Source organism: Pleurodeles waltl, chromosome 10, assembly GCF_031143425.1.
Source record: "Pleurodeles waltl isolate 20211129_DDA chromosome 10, aPleWal1.hap1.20221129, whole genome shotgun sequence".
NCBI classification, from domain to species: domain Eukaryota; kingdom Metazoa; phylum Chordata; class Amphibia; order Caudata; family Salamandridae; genus Pleurodeles; species Pleurodeles waltl.
This window is the reverse complement of record NC_090449.1, coordinates 891200921-891218561: the sequence shown is the minus strand read 5'-3', so window position 1 is coordinate 891218561 and position 17641 is coordinate 891200921. Positions and strand designations below refer to the sequence as shown.

Sequence of the window (17641 nt, the reverse complement as noted above, 5' to 3'; positions counted from 1 at the left end):
GAGAAGAAAGGCCATAGGGCAGACGTCCATTATGTCCCTATCAGTGTCACCCCGCGGGCTCCTCCGGGGCCAGCACTCACTAAAGGTCTAGATAATCACCAGGGATTCAAGCAGGGCTTAGGGATCCTAGGCACAGACAGGGACGAGCCTCCAAGGCTAGTGAGGCCTCAATCACCAAAGGGCTCAGTATCACCTATCTCAGGTAGGCCCAAATAGTGCACCAGCTAGCAGGCCTCAAATCCAATTCGTGCCTCCAATGTGCGGTCCAGCAATCCCCAGCACCTGTGCCGGCTTACTGCATCAAGGAGGGGAGGGGTAGGGGCCAACTGGCACCTCACATTGCTGCATCCTATCAGACAGGCTCACTCCAAGCAGGCCCTGCTTTTGCCACAGTTCGCAGGCCAGCCCCGATGTAACTCGTTCTACTGTCCCTTCTGCAGCCACGCTTGATCTTCAAGGCCGAAGGGGGGAGGGGCTGATCGACACCTCTAGCTGTCTGACCTCAGGACAGCAGCATCCGCAGGCTACCCGCACACAGCAGTGAGGAGCATAGAGGACCTCTATACACAGCCCTCAAGAGGGGATGCCCGCCTCATCTCCCCAGGCCTCCCCACTCAACACGATCACAGCCGGGCATTCTCCATAGCCCACAGGCACCCTGCGCACGTTGGCAGTCCCCACTGAGGTGCAACATCGCTGGACTAAAAATGTCATTGTATGGTGTAGAGGTGCTCTGAGGACAAACACCCAAGCTGCTGGTGTTTCTCAGAGTGTACAGGTGGCAGGTTTCCAAAGGATTAGCTCAGATTAGCTGCTACATTGCAGTATTTGTAGTATGCACAGATCTCTGTTGAATCATGAATTACATACACTGTATGTAAGATGTTGATTATGTACTGTTAATCTGTGATTTATTTGGTGAGCCAATTACTGAGATTTTCATGCTTTTGTCATACAGGAGTTAAAGAATTGGTATGTGTAATTGGATTTGTCTTGATAATTGGATAAGAAAGGGTTGAATTGTATATGAATCGAAGAAACCATTGGTTAAAATAATCTTTTTCAGATTAGTCAATGATCGAGATATATTGTTGCACTTGTCTGCAGGATAGCGTGTTTAGCAAGGGGTACACACACGGATATTTTGATTTCTGTATTAATAAGACTCTAAGAATTTTTAGGTTGAATGTGTTTATATTTCTCTTTCGTGCACAGGAGTAAATGCACTAATTAAGGCTGGATTACTGTTGGACGAGAACCTGCCTGGGAATTTGTAATTGGCAAGTGCCACGGAGGTGTTGGTTTTGACTCTTTTGATTGCAAGATTGATTTCTTTAATTTATTTTATTTCTATCTATATTAGCTTGGACATACAAGATTTAATTGTGTTTTTGATGGCAAAAGGTATCAGATTGATTTCCGTTCAAAGTGAAGTCATGTTGCAACTGGCTGACTGACGCGGAGAGTCGCCCTGGGATTGGTGAGATGTCACTGGTTGGTTGCCATTGTAAGTTGTGCTGTGATTGGTTGACCTTTGCCATAGTCACACTGTGATAGGTTGATTTGTTGTTTGTTTATTCCGTGCATTTTGTGGAATTCATTTGAGCAAGACTAATGGGTGCTGTATTGAAAAGGTCTAATGTTTCTAATGTATCTGTTACAAAAGGTGAGAGGATTCCTCCTAAAAGTCCTGAATTTGAAAAAATGACAGACGTCAAGTTTCATATATGGGCAGTTAAAAGACTGGAATGAGTTCACTTACAGTAACGAGGACATGCAATTTCCTTTAGAGGGCACCTTTAATACTATAAAGCTTGATTTTCTAAGACATGCAATCTAGACCTACACAATTTAAAGTATAACATGAATGAGATCAAGTGGTCATAGAAAAGGAGAGAAAGAGTGAGTGGTCAGAATCCAAGTGAGACATGCAGAAAAATCTGTGGATACAAGTTACAATGCATATGAGAGTATTTCCTGTGACAGTGAATAAGAAAGGAAAATGTTTAAATAAAATGACAATTCAAAAAATGAGAAATGAAAAAAATGAAGAAAATGACACAGATGAGGATAATTTTTCAATAAACTGTCAGAATCTAGACCTCTTCTTGCAAGGAACCACTGACAAAAGAAGACTGCTTGTGGAGAATTTAGGTAAATTGAGGTATTTAACTGAAGAAACAGTGAGGTGTGTGAATAAAGCATATGATAAGCCTGAAAATGTAGCACAAGAATTTGACCTTGATTAATACAAAATTAAGAGTTTGGTTACTGACTACAGAATGGACTTGAGGGAGGCAGGAATAGAAAACATGTATCTACTGGTTCTGGGAGCACATGTAAAGAGATTAATACATTGCAGGGACTTTAGGAAGAACAAGGGACAAGGGGAATAAGAAGAAGGCTAGCTCTAAAAAGAAAAAGATTGATACAGGAAAGAAAGTGAGTGTGGTCATGAGGGAGCCTAAAATGGAATCCATTTTAACAGATTTTCCTTTGTCAGCGATGCATGGAGAAAATTAAGTGCATGTTACTAAGCCTACACTTGATTTGTGGTACACAGAGGTCAACAGACTAGTGACTTTTTTTTAAAGTGCTTTGGGCTGATTTAAATAAATTGGCCGAGAACGTTGTTACTAAGGATTAGTGGACAGAATGTAAACCACTGTTGGATGGCTGACAGAGTAGCTGTTTATTTTACAAGGAGCAACATTGTAGTCTATTAAGTCAAACAGAAAAGAGATTTTGTACAGCATACATCCTCACTTCAAGGTTTTTCTCAAATGCAGTAATGAAAAAATAGGAGGCATGATAAGATAAAATAATTGCCTAGGATCGTGCAATTTGGTCAAGTGGCATGGCTGGGACTGATACCAGGTTTTCTGATCTCACACTATGCAATTCAGTCACTAGATTGGTATCTCTTTCTCGCTCCTGTTCGACGTTAACGTTTAATGCTTTGTCTTTTATTCTTGGTGCATGAGATTCAAGCATGGGTAGCAGACAGAAGCTACAGGAAAACTCAGCTCATTTTGGACTTAAGAGGACCTTGTGCCAAATCAGAGCCTGGAATCTCGCACACGCCTTCAGTGGCTCACCCACTCTCACTTTACTCTGGATATTGTGTAGCTGAAGTAAGCTTAGATATTAGTTACTGCTGCCAGTGTGATACCTGATTTGTAGGTGAGGATATCTTAGCTTCCACTGTTGATGACCATCTTGTATATTGGGGGGGAGGGGGAGAGGGGATGGGTGGGTGTGTGTGTGTGTGTGTGAGAGGGGTGTGTGTGTGAGGGGTGGGTGTGTGTGTGTGTGAGGGCTGTGTGTGTGAGGGGTGTGTGTGTGTGTACGTGTGTGTACACATGCACGCTTGGACTGCTGCTACAGATGCTGTCCATGTTCTTTGCATGCAAGGGAAGCTTGTATTGTTTCTGACCAGCCTGGCATGTGTTCGACGGGTGCAAGGGAGGCGTGTGGGCCCTCTTCGGGCTGTACTATTTTCTGTGTGTAAATTTTGCTGTGTGGCTGTCAAGCTTGCACTCATATACTTAAGTGCTGTTCCTTACACTTATACCAATGCAATGAGACTTGTTATTTGTATCTAAGAGAGGCATTAAATGGCGCTGCCCAATGCCAAACTTTTTCCACTTCTTTAAAGCAAGCTTGCACTGGCCTAGAATACATTTGTTCCATGTCTTTGAAGGAAGTTTGCACTGACTGGTCTTGCAGTAGCACACTTGCTCCATGTATTTGAATTAAGCTTGCACTGACTGTCACTACAGTCCCATGCTTGTTGCAAGCCTTTAAAGGGAACTTGCACTGGTCCTGCAATATCATACTTGTTCTATTTCTTTCAGGGAAGACTATGATGCTCTTGGCCAGTGCTGTATGTCTTATTCAAGTGAACTAAAGATCCCAGGAGCTCCTGCTCCTTGTGCTCTATTTATATCTATGTGTTTTAGGTCTGACCAAAAGACTGTTTTACCTGTTTCACCAGTCTCTGTTTTATTAAAAATATTACATAATCTTGCATAGAGAAACTGGGCTTTAGGTAAGCTCACTTCAGTTATTCATAAGAGAGAGTACCATCGAAAATACTAGTTCAGCCCTCCAGAACAGTATTATTCAAGTGGGGGGTGATTCAGACCCTTTTCAGCCATTGGTTTTGTTGTCAATGTTTGGTTCTATCTAGTAGATAACCGCTGGGTTTAGGATGTACGGTAGTCCAGGTAACAGTATTTTGCCTGCTTACTCTGTGTTACTCTGCGCTACTCTGCATCCAGAGAAACCTTATCTCATGAGATATTTCCTTTAGTTCATCCACCAGCAGCTCACCTGCAAATGCAGACTAGTGCTAACTGAGTAACAAGAGTACCAGCAGCTACGCTGTCATTGCTACCGGACCACAGCTTACTTATGCAGAGTGCCAGGTATTACTGATGCAACTTTCACAACCATGAACCCATCTTGAAATGGTATTCTGCATGCTCTATCATTCGTTACAGTTACAAGATGACAGATCAGTGCAAAGCTTTACTTTTAAATATTTTATTAAAACACACGGCCTTCACATTTAGTTGGCATTATTTTCTTTTGTTTTTCTTTATTTTAGCATCTGCTTGCACTACAAAGAAAACAACCCTGTTTTTAAAAGGCACGTGGAACTTTCTCTTGATGCCAAGACTCTTCCCTGCAAAAACCCACAAATATCCACCTGACACAGTGAGCAATGCTGGCCCAAGTGTGGTTTATGGGAGATTAGATAACTCAGTGAACTTTCAGTTTTAGTGTAGCTTGCTTCAACAATTATGAATTACACTAGTGGACTGATGCACAAGATATGCAACATGTGCCTCCTATGCCACTGTATGTCCAAAATCTGCTCCTTCCTAGTGAGCCGTGCACTATGTGCGTGGACAGTACGCTTGAATGAGTGCAGTACAGTTACAATGATCTGTGAGGGCACTGTGAGGGTGTGCCTGTGTGAAAGTAACATTAAAACTTTGCTTTTTTTTTGTGTGCAGGATAAGTGGTCTACAGGTTAAAAGTTGTGTCTGTGTGAATGCAAAGTGAAGCATATGCCTAAGTGTGTTCAGGGTTAGGGATGTGCCAATGGAAGGCAACAGTGTGGGTGTGGGGACCCTGCATGATATGTATTAGTGTGCATGCACTTTACAAGGGCCAACCCTATTGGCTTTGGTAATGCTTTTTAGGGATATGGTTTTGAATTGCAGAACGCAGTGCAAAAAGTAGAAATATAATTGTGTCTATATGAAAATTATAGTGTTATGATACAGTAGATGCAGACTGTCGAAGGAGGCTAAGGAGGGTTGGGGGCAGCTGACAGACTGAAATGTCACCCTAGTGAAGGGGGGGGGGCAATTACGTTGCTTGCACTAGGGCTCATTGCAACCTAACTAAATCACTGAAGGTGAGTGATAAGGAATACAAATGGCATGGGAAAGTAAGTAAAGAAGAGAGAATGGGGAAGAGTGTGATAGGCAAGTCAGGATGCACTTGAAACTTTAAACCCTTCTCCCCCTTTACATCTCAATATTTTTTAATAAATAAAGCTACATAATCATAGGTGCTCAAGTGGGCTTTGGACTAGGGATATCCATAGAAGTCGATAATAGGAATGAAATCTAGGCATGTGTAGAAATAAGTCACAAAGAAAGTTCATGCTTTGAGTCCCCTACAAACTCATCTGTTAACTTTAACAAAACATTGCAGTGTAATTACCAAACATTCAGCATTTAGTTAGGTTGAGCGTGCAATAGCTTTCTGACCTGTTGTGAGTATTGTGTGGGCTTTTTACCAAGCCCATCTCACACCCATTACTTTCACTTGTTCATGGGCTTGCCTTTCAAAAATCCCTTGATGTCACTGGTAAATGCTTTATGTTTGTCCCGTCTTGGGGTGATTTTGTTACCGCCTTGCAGACTGACCCTGTTACATGGATTACTGCATGATTGCTGATAAGATTTACTGTTAGCGAACTACTTTTTTCTTTTGTGTCTTTCGCACTCATTGCAACCATTTCGCTTTGAATCAGCTCACACTGCCGTCCCCAGCACCTCCCACCCATCCACCTGTGCATGTCTGCCACTCACCACCACCCTACGCCCCTTCCCCTGGGTCGTTGCTTGTTACTGCCGGTTGAAATCAGACTGGACGGCAATGTGAAGTGTTTCCTTAAAAGCCTTACTGAATGCAGCTGGCCAATTAGCTCACTGTTTTTTTTTTTGTAGTCTGTGTATTATGGATATCTGACCTATCCAAATACAGTCGGCCATGAGGTACACCTGTCTTGACAGGTGTGAGCCGTGAGAGGATGCCTGCTTGTGTGGCATATCTAGCCTTGCAGTCACTCATGTCAGAGAGTGCAGCAATGGGCATTTTCGGTCCTAACGGTCCTGGGACTTTGTTCACTCTCGAGCAGTGTTCTGCAGTGATCCAGACTGTTATTGGATGTTGCGATCAAAGGACAGGGTTATATTGAGCCTTTATCAAGCGACAAATGTAGGGGTGGCTGAAACCGGAAGACTGTTACCGGCATCTGTGTAGCACATTTCCACCTTTCCCATGGCTTTGTAGCAGTCTGACTTCTGACAGAACCATTCATAAGCGGCCTCTGCTTTCTCGCTGACCGAAGTGAGGAGCACAATGTGTGTTTGTGCGTGAGGTGTGCTGGACTTTGATACTGACTGGGTGGGACAGGGTGTGTACTGTGTCTGCATCTGCAGCCTGGCATCTTTGAGGTGCTTTGAAAACAGTTGTACTTTAACACACCTAAACTGTTTATATCGACCACAAACAGATAAAACATTTAGTCATCTTGAAGGAATTATAGCCAGGTCCCACACATCTAGTCTTTGGACTTCCTTGCCCTTCCACTCTTCTTCTGTCTCTTTCACTCTCTCCATCTGCCAACATATATCTCCTTCTTTTCCCTTAAGGTACACATACTTTTTCGCCGGAAGTTGCAGATAACTTTTCCCACCGTCTGCCTCTGTTTTTCCTCAACTGATCCCCTGATGCCCCCTGAATATATCCAGGCTCTCAAGTCCTCAGATCTTTGGCCAGCTGGCTTTGACACTACCTACCAGGTGCCTGTGAATCCTCCATTTATGTCATCAATCAATCAATCAAAGCATTTGTAAAGCGCACTACTCACCCGTGAGGTTCTCAAGGAGCTGATTGAGGGTGGGGGAGAAGTGGGGAGGCTTCTACTGATGGAACAGCCAAGTCTTAAGGTGTCGCCTGAAGGTAAGTAGGTCCTGTGTCTGTCATAGGAGGTTGGGAGGAGTGTTCCACGTATTGGCGGCGAGTTGGGAGAACGATCTGCCCCCAGCAGTCGTTCTGTGGATGCTTGGGACGGTGGCGAGGGCAAGGGCAAGGTCAGCGGAGTGAAGCTGTCGGGTTGGGGTGCAGGAGAGCCATCTGTTGAGGTATTCTGGCCCGGTGATGTGTAGTGCCTTGTGAGCACAGGTGAGGAGTTTGAACGTGAAACTCTTGTTGATGGTGAGCCAATGCAGGTCTCTCAGATGGGCTGTGATGTGGCTGTGGCAGGGGATGTCCAGGATGAGCTGTGCAGAGGCGTTCTGTGTGCACTGCAGTCTTTTCTGGAGCTTGGCCGTGGTTCCTGCGTAGAGGGTGTTGCTGTAGTTCAGTTTGCGGCTTACGGGGGCTTGGGTGACTGTCCTATTGGTTTTAGTGGGGCTCCAATTGTAGATCTATCGAAGCATGCGGAGGGTGTTGAAGCAGGAGGAAGAGATGGCGTTGACTTGCTGGGTCATTGATAGCGATGAGTTCAGGATGAATCCCAGGTTGCGTTAGTGCTTGGTGGGTGTCAGTGCAGTTCCCAGTGTGGCAGGCCACCAGGAGTCGTCCCATGCGGAGGGGGTGGAGCCGAGGATGAGGACCTCAGTTTTGTCAGAATTCAGTTTCAGGCAGCTGTTCACCATCCATTCGGCAATGGGCTTCATTCCTTCGTGGAGGTTCGCTTTGGCGTAGCCAGGGTCCTTGGTGAGGGAGAGGATCGGCTGGGTGTCATCGGCGTATGAGACGATGTTGAGGTTGTGAGATCGGGTGACGTTTGCGAGTGGCGCCATGTAGATGTTTAAGGGGGTCGGACTGAGGGACGATCCCTGGGGTACTCCGCAGAGGATTTTGGTGGCTTTAGAGCAGAATGGGGGGGGGGGGAAGAGGGGGGGAGGCGAACTCTGAGTTCTGACAGTGAAGAAAGAGGTGATCCAGTCCCAGGCTCTGTCGTGGATCTCTGTGTCGTTGAGGCGTCTGCGTAGGGTGTGGTGGCAGACGGTGTTGAAAGCGGCCAAGAGGTCCAGGAGGATGAGGGCTGCGGTTTTGCCGTTGTCAAGTATGGTCTGGATATCGTTGGTGGCAGCAATGAGGGTGGTTTCAGTGCTGTGGAACGGTCCCATATTAGTGTTCTCCTCGAGGAAACGGGTCAGTTGTTTGTTGACAATTTTCTAGATGACTTTTGCCGGGATGGTGAGCAGGGAGATGGGCCGGAAGTTCTTGAGGTCCTTTGGGTCCACCTTGGGTTTCTTGAGGGTGGGTGTTTTATCTTGCCGTGTTTCCAGCTCTCCGGGAAGGTAGCGATCCCAAAGGAACTGTTGATGATGTTCCGCAGTTGGGGTGTGATGACGGAGCTCTCTTTGTTGAAGATGTGGTGAGGGCAGGGGTCGGATGGTGAGCTGTAGTGGATGGTGTTCATAGTTTTGATGGTGTTGTCGTCGTTGACGTGGGTCCAGGAGAGCAGGAGGCTGGTGGGCGGTTAGTCTGTGGTGTCGGTCGTTGACAGGGGGTCTGGGTTTTGAAGCTGTCATGGAAGTCTACGATCTTGCAGTAGAAGAAGGTGGCTAGGGAGTCGCAGAGGTTTTGTGATGGCAGGACGTCGTCGACGTTGGAGCTGGGGTTGTAAAGTTCCTTCACGATGTTGAAGAGCTCCCTGTAGCTGTGTGTGTTGTTGTCGATGAGTTCTTTGAAGGTGGTTTGGGTGAGTTGGTGGTGTCTGCGGATGGTGTTCTTGAAGGATGTGTGGTTGTTCGGTGTCTGTTCTTGGCACCACTTTTTCTCGAGTGTTTGGCATGTTTGCTTGGATTCTTGGAGGTCGGCAGTGAACCAGTAGGCCTTTCTGTTGGTGCGTCTTTTAGAGGGTTTCTTGATCGGGCGAGAGTGTTGGCACAGTCATCGATCCATTGCCTGAGGTTGCGGCTACTGTGTCGGCGGTGTCGACAGGTGGGTTCCGGGAGAGGGTGTTGAACAGCTGGTCTTCTGTGACCTTGTTCCATCTGCGAGGGGGAATCAGTTGCGGGTGATGGTGTGTTGTGGGTTTCTCGAAGGAGAAGTGGATGCAGCGGTGGTCGGTACAGTGGAGTTCGGTGGTGTGGCTGAAGGAGATGTGTTTGCTGGCGGATAAAATGGGGTCAAGCGTGTGTCCTGCGGAGTGGGTGTGTGTCGTGATGTGCTGCTTGAGGCCGAGGTTGACGAGGTTGTCGGACAGGGTGGTGGAGTTGTGGTCGCTGGTGTTCTCGAGGTGGAAGTTCAGGTCCCTGAGGAGTATGTAGTCTGTGGATGCAAGGGAAAGCGTGCTGATGACGTCGGAGATGGAGTTGCTGAACTGCTGCCCGGGAGTCTGTAAACAAGGGTGTCTCTGAGAGTGGTGTTTGAATCGGTGTGGATCTGGAAGAGCAGGTGTGCGGCGGCGCTGAGGGTGTCTTCGGTGCTGGTCGTGATTCTGAGGGTATTCCTGTGGACAATGCCTCCTCCTGGTCTGTTGGTGCAGTCCCTGCAGGTGATCTTGTAGCCATCCGGGATGACTATGGCGATGTTGGGCGCTGAGGAGGGGTTCATCCAGGTCTCGGTCAGGAAGGTCAGGTTTGGGGAGGCTGAGTAGAGTAGGTTCCAGAGTTCGACGGCCTGTTTGTGGACGGAACGAGTGTTGAGTAGGATGCATCTGAGGTGGTTGCGTCCTGTCTTGCTGGGTGGGTCGTTGGCGTGGAGGCTGGTGAAGGTGCAGTTCCAGCAAGAGAACGGTCCATGGGTGAGCTGTGGGGTGGCTTGATGGCAGGTGGATGAGCGGCTGGCGTTGAGCACGTGGAGAGTGGTGGCGTCATAGCGGAGTCGAGTGTCGCGGCGGTGGGGGGAGGGAGGGAACAGCAGCCGCAATTAAGTGAGGGTGGGGAGGAGAGGACAGGTGCGAGGTGGGATTGGGGGTGGAAAACAGCGTGAAAAAAGGGGGTGGAGCAGCAGCAGCAGGAATGCAGTGCGAGAGAGAGGACGGGCAGGTCCACAGGGGAGAGGGAGTGGAGAGAAATACAAGAAAAGAGTATAACGCAGAAGCGAGGCGAAAAGGCAAAAGGAGCACTGTGAAAGGCAAAAGAGGCACAAAAGGGACAGACATGGAAGAGAAAGCACACAGAGCGAAGCAGGAAAAAGGAGGAGAGAGGCAGCGGGCAGCCTAGTAGGAAAGCAGAGCTCCCCACTAGACACCAGGGATGAGGCGCAGGCAAAAGCCTGGGGGTGGAAGAGGGCCTCGAACTCCTGACAGAGGTCAGGAGTTCAGAGGAACGAGGGCTCTACTTACAGGTGGAGCTACGGGAGGCAGAGCAGTTCACTAACCAGGTCAGTGGTATTGCTCGTCCTACCACGCATCGGCTGCCATTAAGTAGGGAGGAGGGGAGGAGAGGACAGCTGGGAGCAGGGGTGGAAAACAGCACGAATAAAGGGGGTGGGCCGCAGCGGCAGGAATGCAGCGCGAGAGAGGAGGGGGACAGGGGCGGCAGGGAGGGAGGATCGGGAGTGCGAGAGAGTGGAGTGAGGAGAGAGCAATACAAGAAAAGAGTAACGCAGAAGCGAGGCTAAAGGGAAAAGGAGCACTGTGAAAAGCAAAAGGAGCACAAAGGGACAGACACAGAGGAGAAAACACACAGAGAGTGAAGCAGGAAAAAGGTGGAGAGAGGCAGAGGGCAGCCTAGTAGGAAGGCAGAGCTCCCCACTAGACATCAGGGATGAGGCGCAGGCAGAAGCCTGTGGGTGGAGGAGGGCCTCGAACTCCTGACAGAGGTCAGGAGTTCAGAGGAACGAGGGCTCTACTTACAGGTGGAGCTATGAGAGGCAGAGCAGCTCACTGACCAGGTCAATGGTATTGCTCATGAGAACTTCCAGTTGCAAATTATGGGGCAAGAAGAACAAAACCAGTTGCATTCATCTGTTTTTAGTGGGACAGTTAATCAAAGGATCTTGGTTAACCTCTTAATATTTTGTTTCACGTTTAGGTCTGAAAGCATGTGCTAAAAAAAAAAAAAAAAACAATTACATTGAACGTTTTTGCCCATAACTCAGCGCACAATGTGCTCTTTCTGTCTAGGTCATCTCTGGGTCCCCACACTAGGTCGGGGGGACGCAAGATAATAGTATAAATAAATATAATAAATGATGGCAATATTTTCATTTTTTGCTGCAGATAGAGAAAGAAAGTAAATTGAATTGATTTAGTTATAAGCAGGGCCACTGGAATTTTAAAGGCGAAAAAAAAATTATGCGGCAGGGTTGACCAATTTATGTAGCAAGAAAAGTCCAGTTATGCTTTTACAAAGCCAATAGCTAACTCAAGCAAATGCGAGACCTATTGCATTGCAAATGCTTGTTTTATACAGTTAAGTCTTTGTAGAGCTGTCTAAAAACGCTTATTACCACAATTGTAGCTTATTTGTAATAATCATCATCACCTCCTACGCCGACGACACCCAACTTGTACTCTCCCTCACCAAGGACCCCGCCAGCGCCAAGACCAACCTACAAGAGGGTATGAAGGACGTCGCAGATTGGATGAGGCTCAGCCGCCTAAAGCTGAACTCTGAAAAAACGGAAGTCCTCATCCTCGGCAACACCCCGTCCGCCTGGGACGACTCCTGGTGGCCCACGGCCCTCGGCACCGCACCGACCCCCGCAGACCACGCCCGCAACCTCGGCTTCATCTTGGACCCTCTTCTCACCATGACCAAGCAAGTCAACGCCGTGTCCTCCGCCTGCTTCCTCACTCTCCGCATGCTCCGCAAGATCTTCCGCTGGATCCCCGCCGACACCAGAAAAACCGTGACCCACGCCCTTGTCACGAGTCGCCTGGACTACGGCAACACCCTCTACGCCGGGACCACCGCCAAACTCCAAAACCGCCTGCAACGCATCCAGAACGCCTCGGCCCGCCTCATCCTCGACGTACCCCGCAACAGCCACATCTCCGCACACCTGAGACACCTGCATTGGCTCCCAGTCAGCAAAAGGATCACCTTCCGTCTTCTCACCCACGCACACAAAGCCCTCCACAACAAGGGACCGGAATACCTCAACAGACGCCTCAGCTTCTACGTCCCCACCCGCCCCCTCCGCTCCGCTGGCCTCGCACTTGCTGCCGTCCCTCGCACCCGCCGCTCCACGACGGGTGGGAGATCTTTCTCCTTCCTGGCGGCCAAGACCTGGAACTCCCTCCCCACCAGCCTCAGGACCACCCAGGACCACTCCGCTTTCCGGAGACTCCTAAAGACTTGGCTGTTCGAGCAGCGATAACCCCCCCTTTCCCCCCTAGCGCCTTGAGACCCGCACGGGTGAGTAGCGCGCTTTATAAATGTTAATGATTTGATTTGATTTGATAATAATGTGGTCTTCAGGTCTCCTACACAAATGATACATCCTAAAAACTACTCGCCTTTGCATTAGGGGTCAGGACGGCTCTTTCAGATTCAGATCTCACTCTCTGGTCAGAGGTAGCGAGAAGCCTCTTTAAAGGCAAAACACTGTATTAAAATTTCGATTTAAAGCTTATACATTTCCCTCCCTCACAACTGCGCATCACTAAGCAGGGGAGTCCGGTGGAAAATCAAACGACGCGCTGGTCATAAAGATGGAGTGTGGCAAGTGAAGGGAAATCATTGTTAGAAATTAGATGCTTTGGGATACCGCGATCGATTTCACTAGTTAAGCATCTGAGTAGTCGAAAGGTGACAAACTTAATCATACAATAAACTAATTGGTTAAAGAGGAATAAGCTTTCGATCGCGTTTTATGTATACCTAAACAAAGCCTGACAAAATCATGAGCAACACTTCCGTGTACTAGTAATTATGGCCAAAAGTATGTCATGAAATGAGGCCAACTGACTACGGAAAAAAAAGAACTTTCCAAAATAAGTGAAGAGAAGCGTGCTTACCTGTTGCAGCCCCTCGCTGCCGTACGCAGCCCTCATTTCCTCCAACTCCCGGCTGAGCTCCTCAATCTCTTGTTGCTTCCCCGCCAGTTCATCCTCCATCCCCTCCAGCCGGGTCTGCGCGTTCTGTATGCCGTGCTCGGAGTAACTCTCCCCCGCTCCAAATTCTTCTTCCTAAACCGATGCAAGTCGGTTAGTAAAGGCGGCCACTTCAAGCTTCAGCACCGATACCGCCATCACCCACCACTTTGCTGTATTAACACATCACGCCCCATCAAGGAGATTACTGCCCTGGCAACCGGCTTTGTTGCTAGTATAATTTGCACCTCAAGAGCAGACACACTTATGCCAAAAGTGTACTATGGTTCAGCTTCAGAGAGAGTGCTTTCGGAAGTTTAACAAAGAAATAATTTTCGTTCTTAACCAGAAACCAAGTAGCATAAATTAAATTCTGGTGTGTGGACCAAGCCTCAATAAAACTTGCTACTGTGCCGCACGTAGCTCCATAACATCAAATGCAACTGAACATTAAATGCCAAACGAGTTTGTTGAAATACTGTAATCCCAGAAGTGCTTTATATTTGGCAGCATATACTCGTAGGTAGATGGGACATTACTGAACAAGACATATTATATGCACTTCTGAGGTTAAAATCGCCTTTTTAAAGAATGACAATGTATGTTCGCTGGGGCGGAAAAGATCCCCTACTTCGTATACCCACGCCTTCTCCTGCGCTGAATGCCCTACCTCATATGTGAGGCTTCTAACCTGAAATCTCTTTTGGGCCTGGCGTTGTGCTCATCTACTGTGACTGGAGAAGCCTGGGCCTGTCCCTTTCAGTGTGAGCACCAGAACATGTCCTGGTCCCTGCAGGGGTGCACCAAACATGCCCTCAGGCAAGACGGCAGTCTACAGTCCCTGCCATAGGTGCATCCCATAAAGCAGCCCTAGTGGCGTACCATGTTCACAATCATACTGTCACCAGATATTCTTCACTATGTCAGATGGAGTGTGGTCTACTAAGCCCTCCTGCATTAAGTTCTGCTGTTATGTGGGGGTAAAGAACCTGGCACTGACATCACTTGTGCATGTTGAGCGCTTCTACATTTAAACTGCCCGCATACCACATGGACTGTAGTAGGAGAGTGTGTGAATGAGTGTGTGAGCATGTATGCGACTGAGTGAGTAAGTCTTGGAGACAGAAGCCAGCGAGATCCATTTTGGATGCCCTTGGTAGCATGTCATAAGATAGAGGGTGAGGATTGCTTTTCCAGACAGTGGAAATGTACTGCTTGCATTCCTGTTGGACCTGGCCCTCTCCACAAAGTCACAGTCAAAAAAATGTTTTTCCTTCACCCCTCCTTTTTTTCTGAATTTGTCTTTGTTGACAGGACTGTGAACTTTGCCATTCATCATTCTGCATATTTGGAGATAAACACCATACAACACATCTTAAAACAATTTACAGCATACATAAAAACTTGTATACAAGAGAATGCCTACACTTTTCCTCTTAACCCAAGCACAATATAACAAGCATTTGCAATGCAACTGGCCTAGCGTTTGCTCATGTTAGAGCTGATAGCGTTGTAAACTCCTAACCCGACTTTTCACCTATCGAAAAAAGTGCATTTATGTAGGTAACCCGAAAAAGTGCAATTAACTGTGTAAAGCGCTCGACTTCTGCCAAGCAAAATCGCGCTAGGAAAATAGAGAAAAAGTAGTCCACGATCCGACAGAAAACAGCAAGCCTCGCATGTTTTCTGTACTTGGTCGATGCGCTGGAGCAGGGCTAGCCACCGGAAAAGGCATGACGTATACAGATTTTAATAGGCAAGCCCACGGACCAATGAAAAACATTGATATGGCGTCGACAGGGATCCAAGCCCTTTTCTAATACCTAAAGCGTCTCGCTGCGATACGCATGCGCGACCCTGAAAATGTACTCAAGCAGCAATCTATTAAAAGCAAGATGTCAGTATGTAATATTCTAAAGGCCAGCATGAAGTTTCTAAAACTCAAAGAGCAACACTGTGGGAGTATCCATCTCTTTAGGCAAGAGTGAACAGACAAATATGTACCTAGGAAATGGCTTATGTGGTGCCCTCATTGTACATTACACAAGCTTTCCCGGGCAACAATGTCATCCCACTTGCATAAAACTTTACTTCCTAACTTATTAAAAAGGGTTTTAGCCTGGAAGGAACAATCTTATCTAAATATGGCTCATGGGCCGGTAATGATTTTTAGGGTGCAGACTACCAGACAGCGCAGCTGTCTGGTTTGCGAAAGACGTCTGGGTAAGTTTCAGAAAGATGACCTGGGAATGCATTCTGCCCGTTGCTTGCCATTGGCCTTGTGGTTTGTATTTCACGTTTTCTATTTGCTAACTTTATTTGCTCAAGTTTTTTGACCTGGAGTTTGTACTTGCCCATACTGAAGTCAGGTTTACAGTATCCTTCCAAGTACTTCTTTTCTGCAATAAACAAGCCTGTAAATCGTATCTCATCACATTTGCTGGGCATTCAAAAGCTGTGTCTTCCAGGGAGTCTGGTGTTTATTTTGCTTTCGGATGACTTCAAGGTGAGTGTTAACAGAAAAAAGGAATGCGGAGTACTTTCTTTGTGGAGCAGAATTGTACCCGTTTATTTTATTTTAGAAATTGGCATCTCAAAATGTACTTCATTCTTCAGCTGCACAAAACATTTGCCTTTTATTCATAGGGCATAACGTTAACTCTTGGCATTGTCAGGGTGAGTGGAAGCATGAACGTTTCTAAAACCATATTTGCAAACTATTAGGCAATTTATACTGTTTATGGCCCATTCACTGTCACTGGATAGGGTCTGTTCACAGGCCAGACACATTGTAACACAATTTAACAAGGCTCCTTTTTCACTTTGTTGTGTAAAGCATATGCTGTATTTATGACATAGGCGGCAACTCGTTTTGGAAAGTTGGATACGTTTAATGACAATTTTTATGAAAGCCTTTGTGTTTATGTTCAGCTACACAATAATTATGTGATCTGTCTGCAACTGTGTCTATATTTTACTACTAAACAAGCAGTCACAAGTGCGTTTACCTTGCAGGCAATAGGGCCGAATGGTGCAGCAGGAGCAGTGGCACAGGGGCGAAAGCTCTAGGGAACCCACTAAATACCAATTATTACTATATTTAAAAAGTAGACAAAGCAGCCACAAGGGCAGTTACCTTGCAGGTGCTAGGGTAATTTAAATGGTGCAGGAGGTGCAGTGGCACAGGGGCCAAACCTCTAGGAGACCCACTGAACACCAATTATTATTATATTTTACCAGTAAACAAGCAGTCAAAAGTCCAGTTAGTTTGCAGGTTTGGGTCCACGATTTCAATGGTGTAGCAGGTGCAGCGGCACAGGGGCCAGAAATTCAAGGAAACCCACTGAACACTGATTATTGCTATTTTTCACTACTAAACTAGCAGTTAACTTGCAGGTTTCTAGGGCCTTGATTTGAATGGTGCAGTAGGTGTAGTGGCAAAGGGGCCAAAAGCTCTAGGAAACCCACTAAACACCAATTACTGCTATCTTTCACTAGTAAACAAGCAGTCACAAGTGCAATTACCTTGCAAGCATTAGGGCCACGATTTGAAAGGTACAGCAGGTGTAGTGGCACAGGGGCAAAAAGCTCTAGGAAACCCACTCAACACCAATTATTGTTATATTTTACTAGTAAACAAGCAGTCGCAAGCACAGTTACATTGCAGGCACTAGGGCCATGATTTGGATGGTGCAGCAGGTGCAGTGGCACAGGAGCCAAAAGGTCTAGGAAACCCACTGGACAGCTATTATTTCACTACTACCCCCAACTTGGAACCAACTGTGGCCAAAATCTCCCTGGTCTTTAACGACCATATGCCATCTCAGTTCTCCTTGTTGTGCAGTGTGAGCGCCACCTCCTCCCCGCTGCACTTCCTCATCCTTCCTCTCTCCCCTCACAAGATTCCTCCCTTGCAGGTGTCCTCTTCTCTTCACCTAGGACACTGGCACACCTTAAAAGTGTATAGACCATCTTTTTTCACAGTAGGAACAGCTTTTACAAAAAGCACTTAAAAGTTCTAAAAAAGTATTTCAGCGCTTTATAAGTGCACCAGTTACAGTGCACAAAAACACTTTTTAATGGCATTGGGGAGATTACATGATTTGGTCAGGATCACAGGATGCTGAGCCAACACTAAGACTCAAACCTGATTCCCCATGTCGACAGCTCTTTCAGTTATTTCACATCTTTATTATAGTCATCTGGAACATGAACAACAAACTTTAACAAAGACAATAGATTTTGCATAGGCAAAGCTTGCAGCCTTTGTCAATGTTTGTTCTTTATCATTACATGTAATGCTATCTTGAAATACATACCTTCAGGATGTGC

General features: G+C 46.8%; 1 protein-coding gene across 9 annotated transcripts in view; it reads right to left on the bottom strand.

Annotated features, from left to right (window-relative positions):
* The window catches only part of AKAP9 (A-kinase anchoring protein 9), a 969300-nt gene that overhangs the window by 805073 nt on the left and 146586 nt on the right, over positions 1–17641 (bottom strand). For all 9 annotated transcript variants that reach the window (XM_069211620.1, XM_069211621.1, XM_069211624.1 and 6 more), the window contains one exon: positions 13235–13405. In XM_069211620.1, coding sequence (XP_069067721.1) covers positions 13235–13405 — 171 coding nt within the window. The remainder of the gene's footprint in view (positions 1–13234; positions 13406–17641) is intronic.